Below are 25,583 nucleotides of genomic sequence, written 5' to 3' on the forward strand. Positions count from 1 at the left end.
ATATAGTCAAATCCCTAACTGACCCTAACTAGGACTCTGATTACCGAGAGCAGAAACAATCAGGGACTTAAGAAGAAACAGCTAGGAGAGCCCTATTCACCTCCTATACAGAATCTGTTGCCAACAGTGATTGCTTCATTTCTGCAGTTATCCCATCCTGGAAGACCAGCAATGCATTTAGATGTGTTAGAATCGACTTTCCAAATGAACACTCAAGAATCCAGAATATGAGGGGTTACAAATATTCAGACTTTATTATAAATAAGAAATACTGTTTTATACAAAAACTGCCAAGTGTTGCATTTTTATTGTTTTTGTTCACTGCTCCTAAGCAGCAAGACCAGAGGTTGAAAGCAAAAAAAAAAAAAAGGGGGGGGGGAGTGAAGGCACATACAAGAGGTGCTCACAGAAGTGTGTGTGTATGTGTGTGTGTGTGTGTGTGTGTGTGTGTGTGTGTTTAAAATGAGGGGAATTCTTCAGGAGGTGTTTCCTGTGGCACCTATTTGTATGTTTCTGTGAGCAGCTGTTGCATTATTTTGTTATGCAAAGTAATAACTTGGACCTATACAAATGTGATAATGGCTATTATTAACACAGTATTTGTAATTAAGAGATTCCATATAAAGTCTCATTTATTTAAAAAATAAAACAAAATCTGTTACTTAAACCCAGTTTGTTTATTTTTTTAAGGGGAAAAAAGGGAAAATGCTAGAAAGGCAATGAAAAGACCAGAAGCACACAATTTGAATTCAATTTTGTTATTTACTTTAAAATATATATATATATATATATATTCTTTTCTTTTTGGCAGGTGATACTGTTAGAATGCAGCCATATGATTGGCTTGGTCAAATGGAAACCACTGTTGTGACTTTTTGATTAACTGCTTCATGTATGAATGTAAGGAGGATACAAGTACAGTTTGGGTGAATTGTTAGAATTGAAGGCACTAGGAAAACATAAACCAAAGCTGAAACTGAACTTTGATTTTTCTACACGAAAGGTACATGTTCAAAAATGAACTCAAGATTTGCTAGCGGGCCTACAGCATCCTCAGTATAGTGGTGTGACTGTGTATACCTGATACCAGTTCAAGAAATACACAAAATAGCTCATGTGCTTATAAACCATTCTTGATTTCCTTCAGTGTAGAAATATGGTGTGCCTGGGAGGAAGGGATCTAGAGTTCAACCTGTTCCCTGACATGATTGTCTTCATTGGGGGAGATTTATCTGTGAAAAGAAGAGCAATATTACCTTTTCTACAGAAGCCTAGAAAGAAGCTCATAGCCATAACATCAGAATCAATTCAAATTGTTAATAGAAACCAACAAGACAATCCAGAGAAGCTTTGGAATTCAAGTGATATTTTGCTCCCGCTATAAAAAGGGGAGACAAATCCAGATCTGCTTCCTATTTTGCACCATGTAGAATCTCAGCGGCCAAAATATCACTAAAAGGCCCCCAAAATATGTTAGCACTTCATGAGTGATAGGGCCCCAAATCCTTTGGGCATCAGTGCTGATTTTAGAAGAGATGGGCAAGAAGTTGGCCTTCTGGGGAATATGTAGGGCAAAAAAAAAAAAACCATTTGAAGTTAGTATCACAGAACATATTAAAGGCCAGTATGGGAATGCAATGGGGCAGGTCTGGACAGAGGAAATGTTTCATCACTGCCACCCCTCACCCCCCCTGCAAGGCACATCAAGAGGAAGGAAGAAAGGGAATAAGCAGAGTTTTAATTATGAAAAGGTGAAGGGAACTGTTCCTCTCTAGAAACAAGACCAATTATATTTACACAGGGGAAGAGGAGAGAGAAACAGATGTCCTCACACAAATAGCCATGATTTGAAACAAAGACACGAAACCCCCACATTCACACAAAAATATAACTTTGAAATAATTAATAGCACCAGTGTGTGTCAGATAATAAAATTTCTTCCCCTCTACGCAAACGTACAAAGTTGCATAGTGTTGAAGGCTTGGTACACACAGTTCTCAAAAGGCGGGGATGGGGTGGGGTTGGTGGAAGCATCAGACCACACTAATGAGGAAACAACGGAGGCTGACACGATTTCCTCTAGTTCAAGATGATGTATGAGAGATTATGAAGAAAACCACCTTCCACCCAAAAAGCTTTCCCAAATAGAAAAGGGGCAAAACTTCTAAACAGGACAGACAATTCATACTGAGTTGCAAGCAACTCAGCTGGTCAATACTGCAACTTCTAAATATTTGTCCCTAGAATGAGGTCTGACCATTTTTCTTGTTTTGCCAGGGGGAAAAAAAGAGCCTAAACTTTATTGGGATTCAGTACTTTCAGGCAAAAGACATACTCTTCATGGCAAAATCACCTCTGACTTGATATAAAGAGAACTGCAAAATCCTTTGGGCTTGTTTTGACCAGATAAAGTTACAACAGCTTCATATTTTGGAGGGAAACCTAGCAAGTAAAGTTCCTTCTGAATAAATTGCTTCCTCCCCAATGCAAACAGAAATGTTAAAATCTCTTTTTCATTTTTAAGAGAGAAGAAAAAAATCTGTCCATTTTAATCCAGGGACAGGAACAATTTTGGCCAGAAGCAGTTTTTTCCCAATTAAAACTGAAGCACCTGACTTTATCCTTACAGGCCCAAATGCATGCCTGCTTTACAGGCCAAGCTTTAGCACCATGGAAAACTAATATACCACTCCTTCCTCATGACTCCTTAAAAGCATTTCTGAGAACTGCCTCAGAAACAAGATACACATATACATATTGCACACTAGAAAGGTTCTTAAAAGCTGGCAGCTGGCTACCAAAGCGTCGAGTGGCTACTAGTTTAAGAATAAGCCCTTTCTCCTTTGGGGAGAATGCCGATTCTGAAACACACCTGCATTTCTCAGAATAGGTGGTTATCCTGGCCATTACTATTTAATACTTTGGTAGCCAAACTGTTTCCTTCATAGATCAACAACAATTTGCAGGAGGGCAGGAGATACAGGAATGGAAAAGGGAATGAAAAAAAAGAGCCTGTGTTTGTGCCCTCCCTTACTTCAGTTCTCAGTACAAAGTCCATCATACTGTAAATTAAAATTAAAATTTCTCAGAAAAAGAATGTAGAGTGTTTGAGCAAAGTAGCGTATAGAGTGTATGTCTTGATAACTTTCTGGTGCCCCAAGGCTGGTAATTAAATTGCTTTTAGTTCATATAAACTTGCATTCCCCCTCCCAACCCCCGAACTAGGAAAGAATGAACGACTGAACTGTGTGGGAGATGAGGTCAAGGTCCTGAAGAACATCATCTAGGAATTAAGGCACTCCGCAGCCAAAACTGTTTCACCAGTCATTGAGGGAATGCCCCCCCCTGCCCTTGGCACACCCTTAGGGTTTTTCAATGGATGGAGTATTGAAACAGCCACTTGGCAAGGTCTTCTTGATGTCCTCTAAATTGTTAATGTCTTTCAAAATGGTGTTGATGTCCCTGTTGTATTCATTGATGGCACTAGCTTGCTTTTCAGCTGCTTTCTCTAGTTCAGATACTTTCCGGTCTAGATCGCTATCCTTCATCTGATTTTTTGCAGCATTTAAAGTATCTTCAATGGTGCTAAGCTGACTCTGGTCCACAGGTTCCACTCGTGCTACAGAGATAGAAAAGTAAAGAGTTAGGAAGCCCCCTCAATCTCTTACAAAAAGTTATTTCTGATTACCAGATTGGAGAGAAAGATTGAATCTCTAATAGCAGTATAACATTGAATGGCCTTTTGCTAAGCTTGTTGTTATTGTGTGTTTATAAGATCACCCTATCTTGCTAAGCTACACTAGAAGGGAACATTTTCTTTAACTTTGCATTCCAATTGTGAAATTCTCAGCTGGGGAAAAAATATCTGTGAATCAAAATACAGTGATATTTGTACTGGGCCACAAACTCACCCAATTCAAAGTTTTTTTTAAATGCCTCCTCAGAAATTCAAATTTTGTAGAATTTGTAAATCTTCATACTGTGAATATTTATATTATCAACTGATGTTTATTTAATTTGTGCTATAGTATCTCTTTTTTCCACTTACATGTGTATGTACTTTTTTCTTCTTACATGAACTTATGCAGTTTCTTGCTCATTACCAACATTTCACCATTAAGGTTTCTCTCTCATTTTTTTTCTTTTAACAATCCTGTAATCCCTTGCATTGGGGTGGAGTTGGGTTGACTGAGTGTTTACTGGCTGATGCCCTTCCTGACACCTATGCGGAGTTCGCAGCAGATAATAGCTCACTGTGCCCAGAGAAAGAAATATCTATTGCTACTTAGGATTGAACTCAGCCTCCTGATTGTGAGGAGACACCTCCACCTCTAGGCCACTGTGCCACTCCCTAAAGTTTCTCTCTCATATTATACTTTAATTTTGCAGAACAGCCATCAGTCCAACCTGAACCACATAAGATCACAGCCATTTGCAGGATACCAGAAGCTATGCAGCAAAATATACTACTGTATTACCTTCTCTGTATTACCTTGAGATACTTGGGAGGAATTTGTCTACCCAACCCTACGTTTTATTGCTCTGACCTTTTAGATTCTATTGTAGGATGTTTGAAATTTTGGAGAAATAGTCAGTTCTGTTTAGGATTATAAAAACTTAAAAGAGTTCTAGAAAGCTTGTGATACTCAAATAAAACTTATTTTTCTCTCTAGAAAAGCAGATCAAAATATTGTATATGATAAACCAAATATATGGTCCTGAGTTTCACAAAACTAGATTGCTAGATTGTTGTATGAAGAGATGCTGTGTAAACAAAAACAAAAACAAATGAAAGTTCTTCTCGGCTCATAAAATAAGTTTTGTGTTTTCTGGATTCTGGCCAGGGAAATCTCTGCTAAATGATGAGATTGAAAGGGGAAAAAAGAGGTGTATCAACATATGAATAAGAGGACATCCACAGGTAATGTTCAATTTACATGCCAATGCAGAAAGACAAAAAATAAACACAGATATTTAAAAAAGCTCAATACATGAATGATTCAGCAATGGCCATCAAAAATGCTTCTGTATTTCATCTAAGAAATTAATAAGCTGGCATCAAGTATAGCGTCAATTTTATGGACATTACTATAGGTCTACTACTCACATCATTTTTTATTTTTTTCATTAGCCTACATAGCCTCCTTCCGCAATGATATATGAATATATGAAGGCTGTTACTTATATTTTAATTAATCAGAAATTTGTATTGCAAATGACATACTGTCTACTTTTTTTTTTTTAATTTGATTTATATGCCGCCCTTCTCTGGAGACTCAGGGCGGCTTACAATGCGCTAAGCAATAACCTTCATTCTTTTGTATATTTATACAAAGTCAGCTTATTGCCCCCCACAACTGGGTCCTCAATTTACCTACCTTAGAAAGGATGGAAGGCTGAGTCAACCTTGAGCCTTGGCGAGATTCGAACCTGCAGTAATTGCAGGCAGCTGGTCTTAATAACCAGCTTAATAACAGGGTGCCTTAGACCACTGTACTACCAGTGGTCTAAGGCACTATCTACTTGATACTATCTACTATCTACTTGATAGCTGTGGAGTTGCCTGCTTTTATATCTTCATTTAAATCACTACACCCAGTGGCAGATTAAGGCTCACTGGTGCCCTAAGCACTGACAAATCTTGGTGCCCCCCTCCTTTCAATGAAGAACCAATCTTCATAGGGTTTTTTTTTCTTTCTCAACTTTGTGGTGCCCCCTTTGGGCCTGGTGTCCTAAGCATGTGCTTAGTCTGCTTAATGGTTAATACACCACTGACTTACACCCCATTCTAGATTTGTATATTTTAATATTTAGAATAAGTCCACAAGATGTTTAGATCAACTTTCCCAGTTGCTTTCATGATTAACATAGCCATGGATACATACCAATGTTATTGGTTGAAAGTGTAGAGGTAATCAGTCATGTGGAGAAGTACTTATTATCCATCTTTCACAAACAATATATCCTCCAAATGTTTAGACTATAATTTCAAACACCAATTGCCAAATAGCCTTGCTAGCTAAGATTCATTAGGTTGATGATCAAAACACCTTGAAGAATAGCCTGACTCATTTAGGGCAGAATTTTCTAGTAAATCATCAGCTGAAAGGAAATATATATATATATAGAGAGAGAGAAATATACCTAATTTTTCAAGAAGGTCGTTAATCATGTTCAGCAAATTGTTCACAGAGCTCTTTGCCTTCTTTGCATTATCTTCTGCTTCCTGAGCTGCTTGTGTAGCCTGTAACATTAAATGTAAAGTATTCATCTTATCCAATGACTCATGAGTTACGTGGAATGATGCCATGTCCTACCACCCAAATTTAAGAGATTGAATTGGGATGTCCACGTTTACAAATGCCATGTTAAAATCACTAACTAATGATCACACTAATATCAATTTTCTCTCATTGATGCTTGATCTCATGTCATTTTCATAGGATGGCAAATGCCATCAGGAACAAGGTAGTCAAAGGAGGAATATTATAGGATTTCAGTGGTAAGAAGAGTTTTGCAATCTTATGACAAGGAACATATGTACTTTTACCTAGTTAAAAAGATCGAGAATAGCACATTATAATCTCTATAATGGATGAGAATCTTAAACAACCAAATGGTTGTTTTTTAACATAGTTACTTACCATTCCTGCCATCATCATATCTTGATCAGCAGTTTGTTGTTTCTTGTTTAACTCTTTCTCTGCTTCTGTCAATTGCTTTAGCATGTCATCAACTTCTTTGTCCAACTCGGTAACAGTCTTAAAGGTGTTGTCAGCAATCTCCTTTGTGGCACTAGCATTCTAGGATTGGCAGAAATCAAAATCTTGAAGGTACTGAGCATATTCCAAGATTTGAAAATTAGACACCAAAAGCCAAGCAACATAGAGGACTGTTTACTTATTTCAACAGAGACCCATGTGCATTTGCACTTAACGGTTCCTTAATTTAACAGTCTCATCAACGCCACAAGAACATTTATTAAAGACCTCAAGCTCTTTAGTCCAGGCAATCCAAAATTGTCAGTGACTGTGACATTTGATCACAACAGTCCTCTTGTCCCATTTGTCTTGGTAGTCCTTGTCATAATTTTCTTTAACCAAAGGGGAAATCATCATGTCAGAGCATCTTGCAGTAATTTTTGCCTTACACATAGTGACTTGACCTACGGGCTACTGAAATTCTCTTAATTGCTCAACTGATATGGCTGGGCTACATATGTTCTCTTCCCATCTCCAGGAAGAGCTAGGCAACAGTCTTGCTAACAGGTTTTACATTCTCCAAGAGAACTATAGAGGCCTGGATTCATAGACAACGCAATTCTGCCAAGGATTGGGGGAAGATACTGCTTTTTGAATAACTCAGAACTCTGCTACTAAATACAGTATGTGTATGTATGTATGTATGTATGTATGTATGTATGTATGTATGTGTATATGTGTGTGTGTGTGTGTGTGTGTGTGTGTGTGTGTACAGTTAATATTTCGGGTTTCTTCCAGTGTAATTGTGAACATATCCCTAAAAGTGTGTGTGTGTGTGTGTGTGTGTGTGTGTGTGTGTGTGTGTGTGTATACACACATACACACACACAGTATTTTTCACACTATAAGACACACCTGACCGTAAGACGCACCTAGGTTTAGAGGAGGAAAACAAAGGAAAAAAAATGAATATGGAGCACCTTCTTACTGTGAATATGGAACGCCGAATATGGAGCAGCAGTATAGTGAGGACAGGAGGCGGAGCCTGAGAGGACCACAGAGAGGTTTCCTCTGATGTGCCAGCTCTGCCTATTGACTCCTGCATTCCGGAGGGCTTCAGCACAGTAAAAGAACCCTGCCACCACAACCCGGCTGCAATATTCGCTCCATAAGACACACAAACATTTCCACCCACTTTTTTTGGGGGGTGGGGAGTGTGTCTTATGGAGCAAAAAATATGGTGTGTGTGGGGATAGATAGATAGATAGATAGATAGATAGATAGATAGATAGATAGATAGATAGACAGACAGATGAGAGAGAGAGAGAGAGAGAGAGAGAGAGAGAGAGAGAGAGAGAGAGAGAGAGAGAGAGAGAGAGAGAGACATTCCCATGACTTACATTATTTACAGACGTAGCAATTCTCTCGGCATTGTCGGCTTTGTTTTTCGCTTCTCTGGCATCAGCAGCCGCATTGCCTAGTGTCAGTTCTGCTTGGCGGGTCTTACTGTTTGCATCCATAATGGTCTGGGTAATGGCAGGAATTTTCCTAAGAGCTTCCTCAGCAGCGGTCTTGTTATCATTCACACGCTTATCAAAGTCTGAAACCAAGGGAAAAGCAAAATGCAGCTACAGCAGATCATACAACAATCTGTTCAGTCCAACTTTTCAGTTCAATGGCAGTCAAATTAAACCCAATGGCAGTTTGCAAAAGCAAAGATGAAAATCACAGTATTCTTTATGATTAGTTCCAGAATGTCATAATCATCCCTATTTGTTACTATTCAACACTTTATTTCAACACTGAAATAAAGGTAAAGTTTTTCCTTTTTCCGTTGTTTCCAACTCTAGTGGGTGGTACTTACCTCTGTTTCTTAGCCAAGGGAGCCAATGTTGTCCGAAGACACTTCTATGGTCATGTGGCCATCATGACTTTATGACGAGGTGCACAGAACTCTGTTACCTTCCCACTGAAGTGGTACCTATTTATCTACTTGCATTTTCATGCTTTTGAACTGCTAGGTGGGCAGGAGCTGGGGCAAGTAATGGGAGTTCATCCCATCATGCGGTACTTGGGTTTCAAACCCGGTCTATCAGCTTTCCAGCTGACAAGCTCAGCATCTTGAAATATTATTTAGCTATCATTGGCTGATATACTCTCCCTGCAGTATATTCTATAGGACCCCCCACCTATATAAATCTTAATTTATATATAGCTATAAATTCTGAAGGAATTAGTTAGCTTGTATCTGAAATGCATGATGGAAAGTTGCATCGAATAACTGTAACATCCAACATTATATTATCTGTACTTGCCTTGCACAGTTATGCCCTACAAATGCTTTAGAACACAATTCCCATCAGCCCAACCAATGATCTGAGATGATGAGAACTGTGACCCAAAATTTTGGAAGAATGAAGACATGGAAGGCTGACAGTGACTATTCACAGTTTCAGACAGAAGGTGTCTTTCTTATTACTATTTGGAGATGGTGGGAATTGAACATGGGAACATCTCCATGCAAAATACATGCTCCACCACTGAGATGCAATTCCTGGAAAACAACGTGGTTGCTTATTCCTCCTTTAAAAAAAAATCTGGGAACACAGTGCGAAGCAAGGAAATGAATTTTTCAGTGTTGCAGGCATTGCCCTTATTTCCAAGAACAAGTATGGGCTGCACATGAGTTGCCAAGGCATTTTTATAAAAAAATATTGGTTATTTTGAAACATTCTAAGATACTTTTTTGCCTTGCCCAGTTTTTTCTTGCCTGTTATTGTGCATTTTGCTATTTTGTGTGTATAGAGGTACTTTATCTATTATAGATTTTTGTGTCTGGTATGTAGATCTTTCAGAATTAACTTTTTTTTAAAAAAAAATGGAAGTAAATATGGTTTGGCATTGGGACTCAGACCCTACTTCTGCCTTGTATTCAAGTCCTTGATTAAGAATTTGTTTCTGTGTCTCACTGTTCCTTTTATAAAATAGCATAGCAAACAAATAATGATTTTTTTTTAAATTAAAAAAGTAGTCTTAGGATCTGGAGATTGACATTTGGCTTGGAGAGAAATTATTTTCCTTTTAGCCTATTGGTTTGTTTTTCTGGAAAGTCCATGTTTTATAATTGGCTGCACTCACTATGGCATGTGTTTTGCAAGAGTATCACAAAGCTTGCAATATCCTCCAAGTAAAAAGTCTTAAAGGATGTAGGAACCTCTGCCCTTGTCTGTTTGCTGATTTCAATTACTAGTTCCTAGCCTTACTTCCCAAGACTCCTGTCCATTCCCAGGAAATTGAATTCTGCCTTTCTCACAAAATGAAACACAACTATCCTTTCAACAGAACACATTCTACCGTAGAGGTAGAGATGGTAAGAACCAAAATAATAGACTTAGCAAGACAACACCTTGCTTCCTGGCAGGACATCCTGCCATTCTGTCACATGGCTCCTCTGGCAGTCAGGCTGCTTACCTTTCAAATTGTTCAGGATCTCATTGGCCTCCCGGAGTGTATTGCTTCCCTTCTTGGCAGCTTCTTCAGCCAAAGCTTTGGCAGCATCTGCTCGAGCCAAAAGCTGATCAGCAGTCTAAGCAAATACACAGAAATTTATCATATGCTCCCTTCTGACATATCTGGTCAAATTCTAATGCTCAAATAGTGCAAGCACGAGAAAAGTAGTCTGTTCAAAAATCCAAGGTTATTTTCTAGATTTATTTCTATTCTATATGCACCCCATACTATCAAAATGGGGCAGGATAAAAATTTGCAAATCTAATTTACTGATATCCCACTTTCTTCATTAACTTAATTTTACCTGCAGAGGTAAGTCTAAAAAATAAAATTTTATGATCCTTTATAAAAAAAGAAGACTTAGACTTGGATAAAAAGGGAGGGGTTTTTTTGTCAAGAAAGGATAACTAGATACAAGAAAGGATAAGGTCTCTAAACCAGCCAGAGCTCTAGCCAATCATTCTCATATGAAAAATATGTGGAATCACATGGTATCATTCCAGTAGTTATAAAAGGAAAATAAAACTGTACTTAAAAACAAGTGATGTGTACCACACAATGCAATCTTTATGTTGACAGACTCTATATCTTAAAGAAAATGATTAAAGAGCATAATGAATAATCATTACAGTTCTGCAATATGTGGTAATTATGAGAAGAAATACATAGATAACACAGCATGTATTCTTGACATATCAGGGACAAGAATTTATGCTAGTTATAACTGACCTGCTGCTCTGTCTTGCCTTTCTCCAAAAGATTCTGAACTTCCAATTCTTTCTCTCTCATATCTTCTCTCAGATCTTCATAATTCTTTAGTTTGTCTTTAATGAGCAGTTCTAACTCCTGGGCTTCTTCCTTGATGTTCTTCGCCTCATTCTGCATATGGAAAAAAGGAAGGAAGAAAAACTGCTTCAATGGATTTAAGACCTAAACTGGTATATCATCCTGCACATTTAAGAGACTGTTCTTATAAAACTATCAGCTGATGAACTGGATCAAACACACCCCTTAAAGAGTTTTCAGACCTGATGCAGATCACATTGGGCTCTCTGTAGCAACATCTTTGATTAATGGAATGCTGAAGAAGTTGTCTTCAGGAATACTCAAGAATCATAATCTTTTTCCACAATTTTTTTTTTTTGAAATGTTGCACAAAATAAATGGACTGGCCACTTGCCACTATGCTCAGTGTAGGCCTTCTCCTTCAAATCCTTTATTTCCCTAATGTATTAAAATGAAAGGGAGGGTTTTGTAATGTTTTAATAAGGCCTCAAGATATGCCTTGGGTGCTGGTGTAAGCCTGAGTAACCAAAACATAGCAGATGGTTTCCACTATTTCTGAACAACCCAAAAAACAGAAAGCCGAAATAAGGAGGCCTTTTTCTCTGCAAGGAAAAATCATGGGTTGCCAAGATATTTCATCAGTGTCTTTCCAATCTATGTATTTGTTTGTTGGTCATAGGAGGTCATAGAAATAGAGACCTCAAAAAAAAAAAAAAAAAAAAAGGCCAAATCATGGATGAACCTGATTAGTAATTGGAAAGAAGATCTTTAGGAAATGCTGGGTGGTAAATTAGATTGGGAAGTAAAAAAACATTCTATTATCAAGTCCTTAGCAGATGACCATGGAAGCTAGATTCACACAGTGAATTTTAAATCAGATTTAATGCCAAGAAAAAGGGGTTGGCTTACACTGTCTTGGAAACTAGGTAAGTATACTACAGCCCTCTTTTACTGGTTAGTACATTAAGACAGAATAACTCTGAGCCATCCTTTTCACAGAGTTCCTAATAGACAGATGCCTTGTTTAAGAGTTAAATCTGAAAAAAGTCCTTCTGGTCCTCATTTATTCTGTTTTGAACACTTTTCCCTTTCCCAGACCCAAGAATGCTGATACATTCAGAAGAAAATGAAAAGTGACATATGCATTTTCAAGAAAAGGACATGGATGTGTCTGCATAATCATTACGAGGCTGGATGCATTTGAGAACAACTTTACCTACTTGCCAAACTGTATCCATGTTAGATAGCTTTAAAATATTCTATATATTTTGATCTAAACTTGGGGTTATTCTGTCTTTCACATGATTTGTTTTTAAAAGCATTTCATAAATAATTCCTCAGCCGAAGTTAAACTTCAAGTATTGTCATCTACGATACGCCAGTACAGTTTTCAAGATTTGCTAACCATAATGTCTAAGTGCCTTCAGCAAGGAGCTCATCTCAAAATACCTCTAGTCCTGCAGTGTCTATGGATGGCAGAGTGGTGAGATTTGCGTAGATCTGTAGAGCTTTTTCCCCAGCTTCTTTTGCTTCTGCTGAGACCTTATTTGCCTGTTTTTCTAGGTCTCGGGCAATATTCTTTGCTTGGTTATACCTAAGAAACAAAAGTATTCCATTAGTGCTCTGTGTGGTTTATTGGTCTAAGGCTAGAATGAGAAAAGTCTTTATAGCCAATGATCATTCTTGGCTATTTTGGGGGATGTTGAGATTTGCAACACGAGTAGGACCATGTGTCACACGAAAACATGAAGACTCCTCAATTTTGATTTAAGAATATTTTTTTCTTTGTCTTGGTATTCAATTTTTGTCAAGAGAAACTGTAATGCAAATGGAAAGAGGCATTCGATGGCAGGACACAAATGTTTTCCCACAAGAAAATCTTCATTAAAGCCCTTCTATCATCTGTTAGAAGAGAGAAAGAAAAACTTTCCTTCATTCCAGTTGACCTCTGGAGGCAATATGAGACCAAATTGAACCATGAGAACAAAAACATGGCATATTCTGTTATATCTTTACAGGTAGTTCTCAACGTACAACCGTTAGTTTAGTGACTGTTACAACGGTACTGAAAAAAATGACTTATGACCATTTTTTTTACACCTACGAACATTACATGGTCACATGATCAAAATTCGGGTGCATGGCAATAGCTGTGTATTTATGATAGTTGGGCTGCTCCAGGGTCATGTAATCATCATTTGTGACCTTCACAGCCAGCTTCTGACAAGCAAAGTCAATGAGGGAAGCTGGACTCGCTTAACAACTACATGATTCACTTAACATTTGTAGTGATTCACTTAACAATTGTGGCAATAAAAAAAGATTGTAAAATGGAGCACAAATCACTTAACAACTGCCTTGCTAAACAATGGGAATTCTGGGCTCAACTGTGGTCGTAAGCTGAGGACTACCTGTACTATAAAAAACCCAAGGCAATACAACTGTTAATGTGCTGGATTTAAATGAAGAAAGAATAGACTCAAATCTGCCTTCTGCTTTGGAAGTTTATTGGTTGACATCAAGCCACTCCTTCTTCGCCTAATCTACCTCAGAGAGCTCTGAATGAAACAGGAGGAAGGAGTATTATGTATGTTGGTTTGAATTCTGAGAAGAAAGGTGGGACTCAAACATAATAAACAAGTATTTAAGTACCTATAGGATAATTCCCAACAATCAAGCCAAATTTCACTTTATAGCCTTCTTTATTGGACACACGGCTGTCTTTAGAAGAGCATATGACGGCCGTGGCCAGGGGGGCTTTTTATCAGGTTCGCCTGATACGCCAGTTGCGCCCCTTTCTGGATCGGGACTCCTTGTGCACAGTCACTAATGCCTTGGTCACGTCACGCCTGGACTACTGCAACACTCTCTACATGGGGCTCCCCCTGAGGAGCACCCAGAGGCTCCAGCTGGTGCAGAATGTGGCCGCGCGGGTGATTATGGGAGCGACGTGGCGCTCCCACGTAACACCTCTCCTGCGTGAGCTGCATTGGCTCCCTGTGGTCTTCCGGGTGCGCTTTAAGGTGTTGGTTCTCATCTTTAAAGCGCTCCATGGCTTAGGGCCAGGGTATTTGCGAGACCGCCTGCTGCTACCGATAACCTCCCATCGGCCAATACGCTCTCACAGAGCGGGCCTCCTCAGGGTGCCATCGGTCAGGCAATGTCGGCTGGCAGCCCCCAGGGGGAGAGCCTTCTCTGTGGGGGCACCAGTCCTGTGGAATGAGCTGCCTCCTGGAATATGATTGATCCCGGACCTCCGGACCTTCCATAAAGCCCTGAAGACGTTTTTATTCCATCAAGCCGGCCTAGCCTAAATGGTTTTTAATTGGGATTTTAAATTTTATAGATTTGGGGGTTTTAAATTGGGAAGCTAGTGATTTAATTCTTTTTAATTATCTTAACTTTTGTATTTGTATGTTTTTTAATTTTGGCTGTTCACTGCCCTGAGTCCCTTCTGGGAGAAGGGTGGTATACAAAATAAATAAATAAATAAATAAATAAATAAATAAATAAATAAATAAATAAATAAATAAATAAATAAATAAATAAATAAATAAATAAATAAATCTGAAAGTTAGTATTAATTTGCTTGAATCATCTAGTCCAGGGGCATTAAACTCGTGGCCCAGATGCATCATGTGCTGGCCACGCCCATCCCCAGTTTAACGAAGGGGGGAACAGTAGTGATATGCCATGTGACGACGACGTGATGATGAGAATTTGACACCCCTGATCTAGTCCTTAATCTTCCAGCTTCCAAATTCAGTCAGCATTCCCAAGTTTATTGGAGCTGACAGCTACCAGCTTTTCTACAAAAGCTATAACAAACCATTTGCCTTCAGGTTTATGCTTCACAGACCTACATCTCTGGGAAATACATCTAAACTTAATATTTCTCAACCTTAGCAGCTTTCAGGTATGTGGACTTCAATTCCACATATTATAGATTAGTATGAGAGCAACGTATTTCCTAGAAACCTGTATTTGAGCAACGTATTTCTTAGAAACATATAAGAACAATGCATTTCCTAGAAAGATATTCATATTTTTACCCTTAAGACTTCCAAAGCAAGCCAAAACAGCCCCCCCCCCAAAAAAAGGGGGGAGGACAATTTGGAGATATTAAAAGTGGCCATTTTAATTTCGTAATTTAATTTCAGCAGCCTGATCTCAAGATACTGAGAGCTATACACAGCCTTTAACTACTCAATACCCATGAGAAATGCTTTGAATCCATCCTGGATCTTGTTTACTTGGTCCCAAAAAAAATTATTTAAAAAAAAAAATAGCTCATTTTTTCCATACAGCTTGCAAGGAGATCCTGCCAGATCCTGTGCTGTCTTGGAATGAGTTTCATATGCAGTGTGTAGCGCTGCTATTACAAGGTATTTACCAAGAGGCTGTTAGGGCTGGGCAAAATATCTTTGGATGATGTCATTAGTGGGATTCTAAAGCCTAAAGCTGAACACGTGTATTCTAAGTCTTGGCTTTAATGGTTTGAGCAGCATTGTTTCAAGTGGGTTGATTGTTCTGAGGTGATTCTTCTCATTCCTTTTTTTTTCCTGATCGAGTCAGTATAGCAGCAGGATCAGTAACGCCCCTGCTGTTACTTGTTTACACTGAATTGAATAATATGGGGCAGGTAAATTGAGAGAAAAACAGCAGGTAAGGCCAGACAGAAGAAAAGTGCTTATAGCCATAGATTTGTCAGCTTGCCTAGTAAATTACTGCTATTTTTTAAAAGGCATTTCCTATCGGAAGCTAGGATTCATGTGTGTTCCTTGCATAAAATGGGGTGGGTGGGGTGGGTGTTGTTTTTATTTATTTATTTCTACGCAGACAGCGTTGTCTGAAAAAAAAGCAGATAAAAGAAGATGGGGTTCAGTAGGTTATTCCAAATAGAAAGTCTGGGTTGGTTTGTTGAATTTTGGGGAAGATTTGCTCTGAGCCTGCTAATATTAGCAAATATTAATAATATTAATATTAGTAAATATTAATATTTTCCTTTCAGAGAAAAGACTTTGGTATAGTTTCAAATATGGATTTCTACATATATTGGTTTCAGAGCAAGGAGTCTCATTGTTTCCCGTGACTGGAATCCTGGAAATACTTCAAAGTTTTGTCTCTGTCAGAAGACAGCCAACTCTGAACAACTTAATGGAATGTATCCAGTGCAGCTGTTTAATAGCAAGCTCGAACATATTTCTTGCTTGATATACATTGCTAGTGGTCATCTTTCTGCAGGTTGAAAGCCATCTAAGAAGGAAATCATGGGTTGTGAGTAATGCTGATTGGTCACAATTTGTGGGAAATCTGAACAATTATTTATTTCACAAAAATTCACCTGCTTATCATTTATCCTGACCACTCTTGACTGCAATATCGTACTCAGACAGGGGAAACCATGTTTTAAGAGTCACAAGACTGCTGTCATAGAGAGCAATGCTTGTGATCAGATGGTCCCACTGGGGATTGCTGTTGTTATTGTAGTTGTTGCCTTCCATCTTGTTACTAGTATAAGCAAGAAATAGTCAGTATATGAGATCTGTTTGCATGGAGCAGCTTACAAAGGATTTCAGAAACTTTTTCTCCAACCAAATCCTCCCCACTTCGGTCTACTCTTTCTCTTCTTTCTTTTCCTGTCCATTAATAATCTACTCCCCCCCCCATCCTTCTTTATTGTTGTGTGCCATCTTATGTTTATTTGATAATTTATTATATTGGTTGGTCATCATTGAAATAGGACACTGAAAAAGATACTTAAAGGGTGGCTGATTCTTTAAGCACTAGCTTGGGAAATCTACAGACCAAATGTTCTGTCATACAAATGCTTTTACTGTATAGTTACAATTCAAAATTAAATGATGAATAAAAAGGGTGTGCCTATTTCTATTTAGTATATTTGGTCAAGATATAGTTATCTTGCTATAATGTTTCATTTCAATAAGAGAACCTCAGCAGCAAACATATAATAAAGAGGGAAAAATAAAGTTCTTGTCCTGTAAAATACAATTAAAGTGCATTTCAATACTCCTGTATTGAATAGGGATATTCATAGATATCCCTCTTTGAATTCTTCAGACTGAGACAGGGATTAAGAATAAAAAGAAAAACAGGTTCTCTTCACAATTCTTTAAACCACGAGGAGTATTCTAACTCTGAAAAGCAATTCGGATATTTAAAACAAAACAACCATAAGCATTAGATGTTTCCTTGTTAGACTTACTTTCTATTTAGATCACTGATGTCATTAGTTGTTTCATTCTCTCCTGCTAGTGTGTCCAAGAGTAGCTTATATGCTTGTGATGACGTATCGTTTGCTTCCTTAGCTATTTTCTCAATATTATCTGCTTCTGCTTTATGCCTGGGCCAAAAAAATGGAAAACATGATTTGAAATATGCTACTATATTTATTTTGCTCTCCAAGCATCATCATCATGCATGGCTTCTAATTCATCATTCTTCAACTGCATGGCTTGAATTGTGCTTCTGTTGATAACTAACTCAATCCAAGTTGAACAAGAACCTGTTTGTGTGGAAAATGCACCATCATGGAAATTTTGAGAGTGGGCTGATTTCTGGCCTAGCATCGTGTCCTGGAGAGCAAGCAGCGGTGCAGTCTTTATTCCAGGCTATCCCAGGTCCATGCTTCCATCACCTCTGATTTCCACCTTTGACCTAACTCTGCAGATGCCTGCCTTCCCATCTGCTGGAAAGGATTACCACAAAGATTCTGTTCTAAATCTTGTGGCAGATTACTTCATCCCCATTGTTCAACAGTATTGCTCAAACAGGAAATGAGTGACGCATAGTAGTGGGGGGGGAGAAGGAGGGGCATGCCATGACAATAGATTGGAACTCAATTCGCTAGAACATGTCAGTGTCCTCAAACCAGAAGATGGAGAAAAAGGCCTGTCTGATGCTGTAGTCAGTTTGAGCAATTGAGTCACAGAATACCATAATCACACTAGAGACATAGTGTAAACTAGAAGGAGGATTTTTCAATCTCTCAGAGTCCTTTCTTATAAAATGTCTTGTATTCAAAATCAGAATGAATCTATTAAGAATTAGAACTATGTTAAAATATAAAATACGAGTGTGGCCCACATTTTCCATGAATGGGGAAATCATGGGATTCCTTCATTTTAAATAAAAACAATTGGACAGCCCATTCTTTCCAAGCTAATGCCTGTCACATATAAACTTTAAAGAGAAAAGCTGCATACAGTTTATGCTTTTTTCCAAATAATGCAGTATATATAATGCATGTATGTGTATGTATACAGTAGATAAGATGTAACCTTTGGTTAAAGTATACTTAAATAAGCAATTCAAAAAAGAGTAATAGTGTATAACTGCCCCATTATGGGTTTCTTTCAATCAGTTCTTTTCAGAGCAGAAAAGAAAAGAGAATGTTTTTTACAGGAATGAGATTTGGGGATAGAAAGAATGTGGAAACAGACAACACTTCCTCCACAGGATTGAGGAGGAGATCTTAAGCTGAAGGTGATGTAGAGAAGTTACCATTTAATGCATGATGGACTTGGAGAAAAGATTAAACAAAGAGGGGAGATGGTAGCCTTGGGTTCCTCAACAATCTGCCAAATAGAGGCATGGTTAAGATTATCCAGGGGAATAAAGATAAAGGGGGCATCTCTCACCGTGCAGCCAACTGCCGAGCTTCTTCTGCCAGGATAGTCATGTTATTGGGGTCACTGGTTGATTCTGGTGGAGTGATAGACTGAAAGAGGAATCATAATACTTTCAAAAGCCATCTCTTGCATTTTACAATACTATAAGCAGATAACAGTTGCTTGCATCAGAGATATGAAACAGAGGTGTTGCTAAATCTAGCAATCTTGTATTCTTCCTTTATTTTCTCTGGAACCTGCAGGGCTGAAGTTTGCAGTGCCCTTATTTCCTGCATCCTTCCACCACATGCAGGACATTAATCCTAGATTAATGACCACACGTTTAAAATGGAAAAAATCAACACAGCAATCAATAACTCTTAAATTAATCAGACTGATGAAAATCAAGTTATCCTTTGTCTGCGTCCTTCCCTTCTAGATATCAGTTTGTAAATCAATGATGAAATACAAGATTCCATATTATTTTTCTTCATAACCCCATTTACAAAGCAACAGTAAAAGAAACTGAATCAGTCACTGGTAATTCATGAAGCTGTTTCAAAAACGCAAAAATTTGGAAAAGCAAGGAGAAGGCAATGTTTCTCTGGCTATTCAATGTATTTGTTAAAAATAAAATAAAACATGCTTGATCTTAAACAGTTTCACATGATATACTGATAGAAAAAAAATGTGCAGGGGAAGAAAAGCACATCTTCATGAAGTACAGCCATGCTTATTTGTATGAGAGTGCAAATGATTTCACGAAGGTTTCCTTATGAATACCAATCTTGGTATCTGCAATCTTGCAGAGAGAATGTTTTATATTCAGCCAAAGGGCAATGCAGAGGGGGTGGGGGTGGGGGTGGGGGCATTGCTTGATGGCGATGATTCAATTCCAATCTCTGAAGAGATACAGAAAGGAGAAATTAGGTTCTTCCTCTCAGGGCTTCTACATGAAGTATTGAGATGGTCTCCTTGCATTGTTCAACTGCTTTGGTTTAACTGAAGCATCTTCCACAGAAGACTATTAAAGCCAGTCCAGCAGGTGCTTCCAAATGATGTGGTAGCATCACTCTGGTACCTAAATGAGGGGGCCCATGTTTCGTCAAGCCACCCTGAAGGAATGTCTGGTCAAAGGCTTGATCAAGGCCAAGAGACCCTTCAAGATTTTGCACATGCCCACCTCAGCAGTGCTTGAAAACGTTCTGCAGTACCGCCATTTTTTGATCTGCACTGGGAACCATCAAATTCTTTACATTGGACAATCTTGTGTAGCGTCTCTTACTTAGCAAAAATATACTGCATCTTTATTTTGCACCTTTAGTTCATTTGAGAATCTCATCATAAGTCTACCTTACAATTTTACTAGGTATTGCTCAGCTTTCATCATTTCACAACATGATTTCACAACCCCCCCCCCAAAAAAGGGCTAGACATTTGGGGAAAAATTAAGCCACATTCATTATTGCAGGTCAATGCCTGTAATAAAAATTTGATTGAGCAATATTTGTTTTTCAAAAGCATCATTCTAGCACTCGTAAAACCCTGATTAATTCCATCGCGAGGTGTGAATGTAAAGAGAGAATGCAAATGTCACTCACCACATTGGCAATAGCCATCCTTGCCCTGTGGAGCATATTTGAAGCGGTGTCAATCAGCCCCTCTGTGTTTTCTACCTGGGCTTGGGCTTGCTCAGCCAGGTTTTCTGTCTGCCTAACTGTATTCTGGATGTTCCTCAACCGACCAAGTTGACTTGAAAGGGTTCTGTTAATTTCCTGCAGACGATCCATCAACCCCTGGTCGACATCTGGAATGAGCAAGTAACAATGACTCACAGAAAGAAACTAGTAAATAGAAGTTTATTATCACATGTTTTTATCACTAATTGATTTTATGAAATGAGAAAACAGACAAGTGGCTTATAAATCCAAAGAATAAATACAACAATGAAAGGAAATTATGAATTTCCTTAAGATTTTGTTGTGATTTGCCAAAATCATGACCATAGAAAATATGAAATGCTGAGCGTAGATTTTTACATAGGAACTTCACAAAGTCACCTTTCACCCTAGAACAATGTGGATTTTGTACATCTTCAGAGGAAAGAATTCTCCACTAGGACCAAATGCAACACAACAGATAATTTCAATAAGAAATCTTCTACTGTTGATTTTCAAATTATTTCTTCTGTAAAGTTTTTCACTCATCTCTAACACAAATCGTATTAAATGTATCGGCTAACATATATGACCTTTGCTATCTTTTTCTCTTCCGAATGACGTAGTATAGTTTTAAAATAACTGGAAGCAGAAATTTTAAGTTTTGTGGGCTTTAATAATAATCCAAGAAGCACCACTGATGTACATAAACAAAAAATTGAGAAGAAAACCCACTCAACTTTGTTCCTATTGTTCACAAAGTTTAGGACTGAAGTACACATTTAATCCTTTATTTCAAAGTACAGTGGATATTAGTATATATGTATGCATTTGATTCATCAGTTCCCACTTTCTCTGTGATGACAGAGACTTTTGAAATGCTCAAGATAAATCTATTTTGTGACTGAATCTTTGGATCATAAAATTAAAAAATGGCCTTTAACCATAATCTATAGCAGGTTAGTTTAAATTTAACCTGATACAGTACTTTATAATATAATCATTAAAATGTAAAATACAGTTGCAACTAACTATTAGTACTATCTCTAACATGAAGGCTTCTTTCTTCAATATTACTATCAAAACTATATCTCTTCTCCCACAATGGAAGAATGTCTGATTATGATGATGAAATCTACAGAGATGGCTAAAATCTTCATTAGAGTAAAAAAAACAATATCTATATTTATGGCTGATAGGAAACCCTTTATATTTTGCGTGAAACAGAAAAAAACAAGCAAAAGCAACCATGATTTGTGGTTTTGAGGCTCAGAAAATATTGGGCAACAGAAAAAACTCAGCAAATATATTGCTTTTGGTCTCTCTTTCTGCATTTTCCCTTTTCTTCTTTCTTCCTTTCTTCCTTTTAATTTTTATTAGTTCATGTTAAGTGTTTATATTTTTTGAAAAACTTTTATTTATAAACACATATACATATATTGGTGTATGAACTGATTGCTTCTGAAATAAATTATAGGCTGCCAAATGGTCTAACTCAATTAACTGATGACAGCCAGCTACCTTTGATACTTTGGGCATCTCGAAGTAAGTCCATGACTTCCCGTTCAGCTTCTTTCAGTCTATCTTCAAAAGCCTGGTCAGTTATGATGTCATCACCTGTTCCTATGTTAGCTATAAGATTTTCCAGATCACGCAGCCTCCCCCGTTGCTCCTCAACCTGAACAAATGAGACACCAAGGAACAACAAATCAGTAAGACCACCACACAGGTTTTGAAGGCTCCGGATAAAAAGGATGAAGAAAAAGATGCTGAAAATATGCAAAAGGCAGATTCCTGGAACTGTTAGAATTAAGACTGATGTAGTTTTTGTATTATTCCTATTGCTGTTTTTGCTTTTAAGTATGTAACATTATATTTTTTTGCCAGTTTAACATTTTTGGGCCAAGCACAAATGTGTATCATATTAATTTTCCCCATTATAAAAATATGTAAGCTCTAAATTAGCTAAATTAGCTATAAAGTAGCAAATTTTGTAATCGGTATGACCTTATCTTTCACCAATCTGTAACATGCAGGACATTCTTGACAACCAGGCCAGGATCGATTGTAGAAGTAGTTTTCTTCACACTGGTCACAGCGGATTCCCACAAAGCCTTCTTTGCACTCACAATGGCCGTCTTCTTTGCACTGAAGGGAGCGGGAACCTTCAGGGTTACAGTCACAAGCTGAGGAAACACAAGGCATTTAAATATTGAACAGGGAAGAGGCCAATGAGAAAAGAACAATCTGAAAAATCTTTAATCTTGGGATACCTAGAAGACCAATGAATTAAACCTCTTTCAAATGTCAATGGATTGGTGCTACTACACAGAGGCCTTTAGCTACTAGAATAATCAGACTTTTCTTACTTTTACCTATTAAATGAAGCCAGAAATTGTACATACAATACAGGTAGTTCCAGCGGTGAAATCCACTTACCTTTGCTACAAGTTCGGGAACGGGAGTGCGAGGGAGCGCGCACGCATGCCTCTTCTGCACATGCCCAGATGGTAAAAAAAAGGGACGTAATGACGTCCCGGCGGGTGGGCAGAGCCTCCCGCCGCCGGCACTACCGGTTCAGTGAACCAGATAGAACCGGGGGGATTTCACCGCTGGGTAGTCCTCAATTTACCACAGTTCATTTAGCGAATATTCAAAGTTACAACAGCACTGAAAAAGTGACTTATGACCATTTTTCACACGTACAACCATTACAGCTTCTCCATGGTCACATGATCAAAATTCAGATGTTTGGCAACTAACTCACAGTTATGATGGTTGCAGTGTCCTGGGGTCATGTGATTACCTTTTGCGAACTTCTGACAAGCAAAGTCAAGGGGGAAGCCAGATTCATTTAACAAACTAAGTAACTTAAGAACTGCAGTGATTCACTTAACAACTGTGGCCAGAAAAGTCATAAAATGGGGCAAAATTCACTTAACAAATGTGTCACTTAGCAACAGAAATGTGGGGCTCAATTGTAGTCCTAAGTCGAGGACTATCTGTATATGGAAAGTTCCAGCGCTTCTGAAACACAAAGATTCTCCAATGCTGTTGTTTTGAAGACAGTGCGGCTTTCTGAAGCAACAATGATAGACAGCAGTCTTTACTAATGACACTTTGACGTGTGTTTTGACACTGATGGACACTTACTACAAATGGACAAACCTTTCTAAGGAAGAAAGCAAGAAATCATGCCTAAGGATTGATCCTGCTTGGTGTGAAAACCCATCTCTGTAAAGAGACTAGCAAAAAAAGCTGGCGTGCAAGTCAATACTTTATATTGATCCAGACACCTGTCTTCATCCTAGATCTGTGATGGCGAACCTACGGCACGCGTGCCACAGGTGGCACGTGGAGCCATATCTGTGGGCACGTGAGTGTTGCCCTAGCTCAACTCCAGCACGCATGCGCGCACCGGCCACCTGATTTTCGGCTCTTCCAGGCCCAACAGAAGTCAGGATACGGGCTGTTTCCAGCCTCCTGAGAGCCTTCGGGGGGGGGGAGGCAGTTTTCACCCTCCCCAGGCTCCTAAAAAGCCTCTGGAGCCTGGGGAGGGCAAAAAACAGGCCTACCAAGCCCACTGTGCCAAAAGCGTGGGAGCGTGGGGGGGGTCACACATATATGTGCGGGGGGGCAGGGTGCATTGAATTATGGGTGTGGGCACGCACGCACGCAAACCCCTTGAGCTCCCCCCACTTTTGGCACGCCATGGCAAAAAGGTTAGCCATCACTGAACTAGATCTTCATGGAGGCAAAAGCTGGTGAAAAGGTTATATAGCTAGTCCTCGACTTACGACCACAATTGAGCCCAACATTTCTGTTGTTAAGTGAGACATTTGTTAAGTACGTTTTGCCCCATGTTATGACCTTTCTTGCCACAGTTGTTCAGCAAATCACTGCCGTTGTTAAAATGAATCATGCCACTGACTTTGCTTGTCAGAATCTGGCTGGGAAGCTTACAAATGGAGCTCATATGACCCCTTGACAGTGCAACTCTCATAAATACAGGCCATAGTTGTTAAGTGAATCAGCGCAGTTGATAAGTTAGTAACACAGTTGTTAAGTGAATCTGGCTTCCATATTGACTTGGCTTGTCAAAAGGTTGCAAAAGGGGATCGCATGACCTTGGGACAGAGCAACGGTCATAAGTAGGAGTCAGTTGCCAAGCATCTGAATTTTGATCACATGATCATGGGGATGCCACGAAAGTTGTGTGAAAAATGGTTGTACGTCAATTTTGTTCAGTGCCGTTGTAATTTGAACTGTCCCTAAATGAACTTTAGTTGTAAGTTGAGGACTACCTGTACGCACATGAAGGGGAGGTTTATTATATCATGTGGCCCAAAACAGCATTTTTCAGATGCTTTGGGACAGGAACTCCCAAAATTTCCAGCCAGACTAGTTTGCTAGTTTGGACTTTGTAGCAGTTGCTATCCCAAAACATCTGGTGGATGTACAGTTGAAGAAAACATGCCAAGAAAATAACAGCAGTGAGGGATCCTGTCTAGCCCTTATGGCTCATTTTTTATCCTGTCTGATTCACTATTCTATCATGAATATACACTTACCATGTATTATGTTACCATAAAAAAAAAACAATGATGCAGCAAATGTATCTGTAAATACTCTGACTCAATGCGTCATACCTGTCCCACCTAGCCTCGGTTAGGGTGTGCCTCTCAGTGATTTCCAAATATATTTATCTATAGTGACCATTCAAAACTACAAAAAGTGACTTATGACTGGTTTTCCCACTTAGCGACCATTGTGGCATTTCAGGGTCATGTGACCAGATTTTGGGCACTTGCCAACTGGCATGTATTTATGAAAGTTACGCTGTCAAGGAGTCATGTGACCCGCCATTTGTAGCCTTCCCAGCCAGATTCTGATAAGCAAAGCCAGTGGTGTGATTCATTTAACAACTGCAGTGGTCTGCTGAACAACCATGCCAAAAAGGTCATAAAATAGGGCAAAACTCATTTAACAACTGCTCCTTGTTGAGCAAAGGAAATGTTGGACTCAGTTGTGGTCGTAAGTCAAGGACTACCGGTATAATGTGACAAAAGTATATGTTTGCTGAACATTTCTATTGTTTAAGATAAGTTCACGTTCAAAGTTGTATTTGCTATTGCTGAAATTTGTGCTAATGGTCCATATGCCAGCTCCACTTGCAAACCAGGGTATGTGAATTAGAAACTAGACACAAAAGAATATGCTTCAATTAGTTTTCCTCTTCCCGTTTTGCATTAAATGACACCAAGCTGTACCCCAATGACATTTCAAACTAAGAGCCT

General features: G+C 38.7%; 1 protein-coding gene across 1 annotated transcript in view; it reads right to left on the reverse strand.

Annotated features, from left to right (window-relative positions):
* Nucleotides 1–228: 228 nt before the first annotated feature.
* Nucleotides 229–25,583, reverse strand: part of LAMC1 (laminin subunit gamma 1) — a 139,358-nt gene continuing 114,003 nt past the window's right edge. Inside the window, exons 17-28 of the mRNA XM_034409644.3 lie at nt 22,294–22,472; nt 21,808–21,964; nt 20,230–20,435; nt 18,659–18,738; nt 17,224–17,361; nt 12,447–12,591; nt 10,941–11,090; nt 10,173–10,287; nt 8,102–8,301; nt 6,645–6,803; nt 6,145–6,244; nt 229–3,619 (exon numbers count right to left, since the gene is read on the reverse strand). Coding sequence (XP_034265535.2) covers nt 3,363–3,619; nt 6,145–6,244; nt 6,645–6,803; nt 8,102–8,301; nt 10,173–10,287; nt 10,941–11,090; nt 12,447–12,591; nt 17,224–17,361; nt 18,659–18,738; nt 20,230–20,435; nt 21,808–21,964; nt 22,294–22,472 — 1,886 coding nt within the window. The 3' untranslated portion in view covers nt 229–3,362. The remainder of the gene's footprint in view (nt 3,620–6,144; nt 6,245–6,644; nt 6,804–8,101; nt 8,302–10,172; nt 10,288–10,940; nt 11,091–12,446; nt 12,592–17,223; nt 17,362–18,658; nt 18,739–20,229; nt 20,436–21,807; nt 21,965–22,293; nt 22,473–25,583) is intronic.

Source organism: Pantherophis guttatus, chromosome 3 (genome assembly GCF_059756535.1).
Source record: "Pantherophis guttatus breed Tessera chromosome 3, ASM5975653v1, whole genome shotgun sequence".
Lineage (NCBI taxonomy): Eukaryota > Metazoa > Chordata > Lepidosauria > Squamata > Colubridae > Pantherophis > Pantherophis guttatus.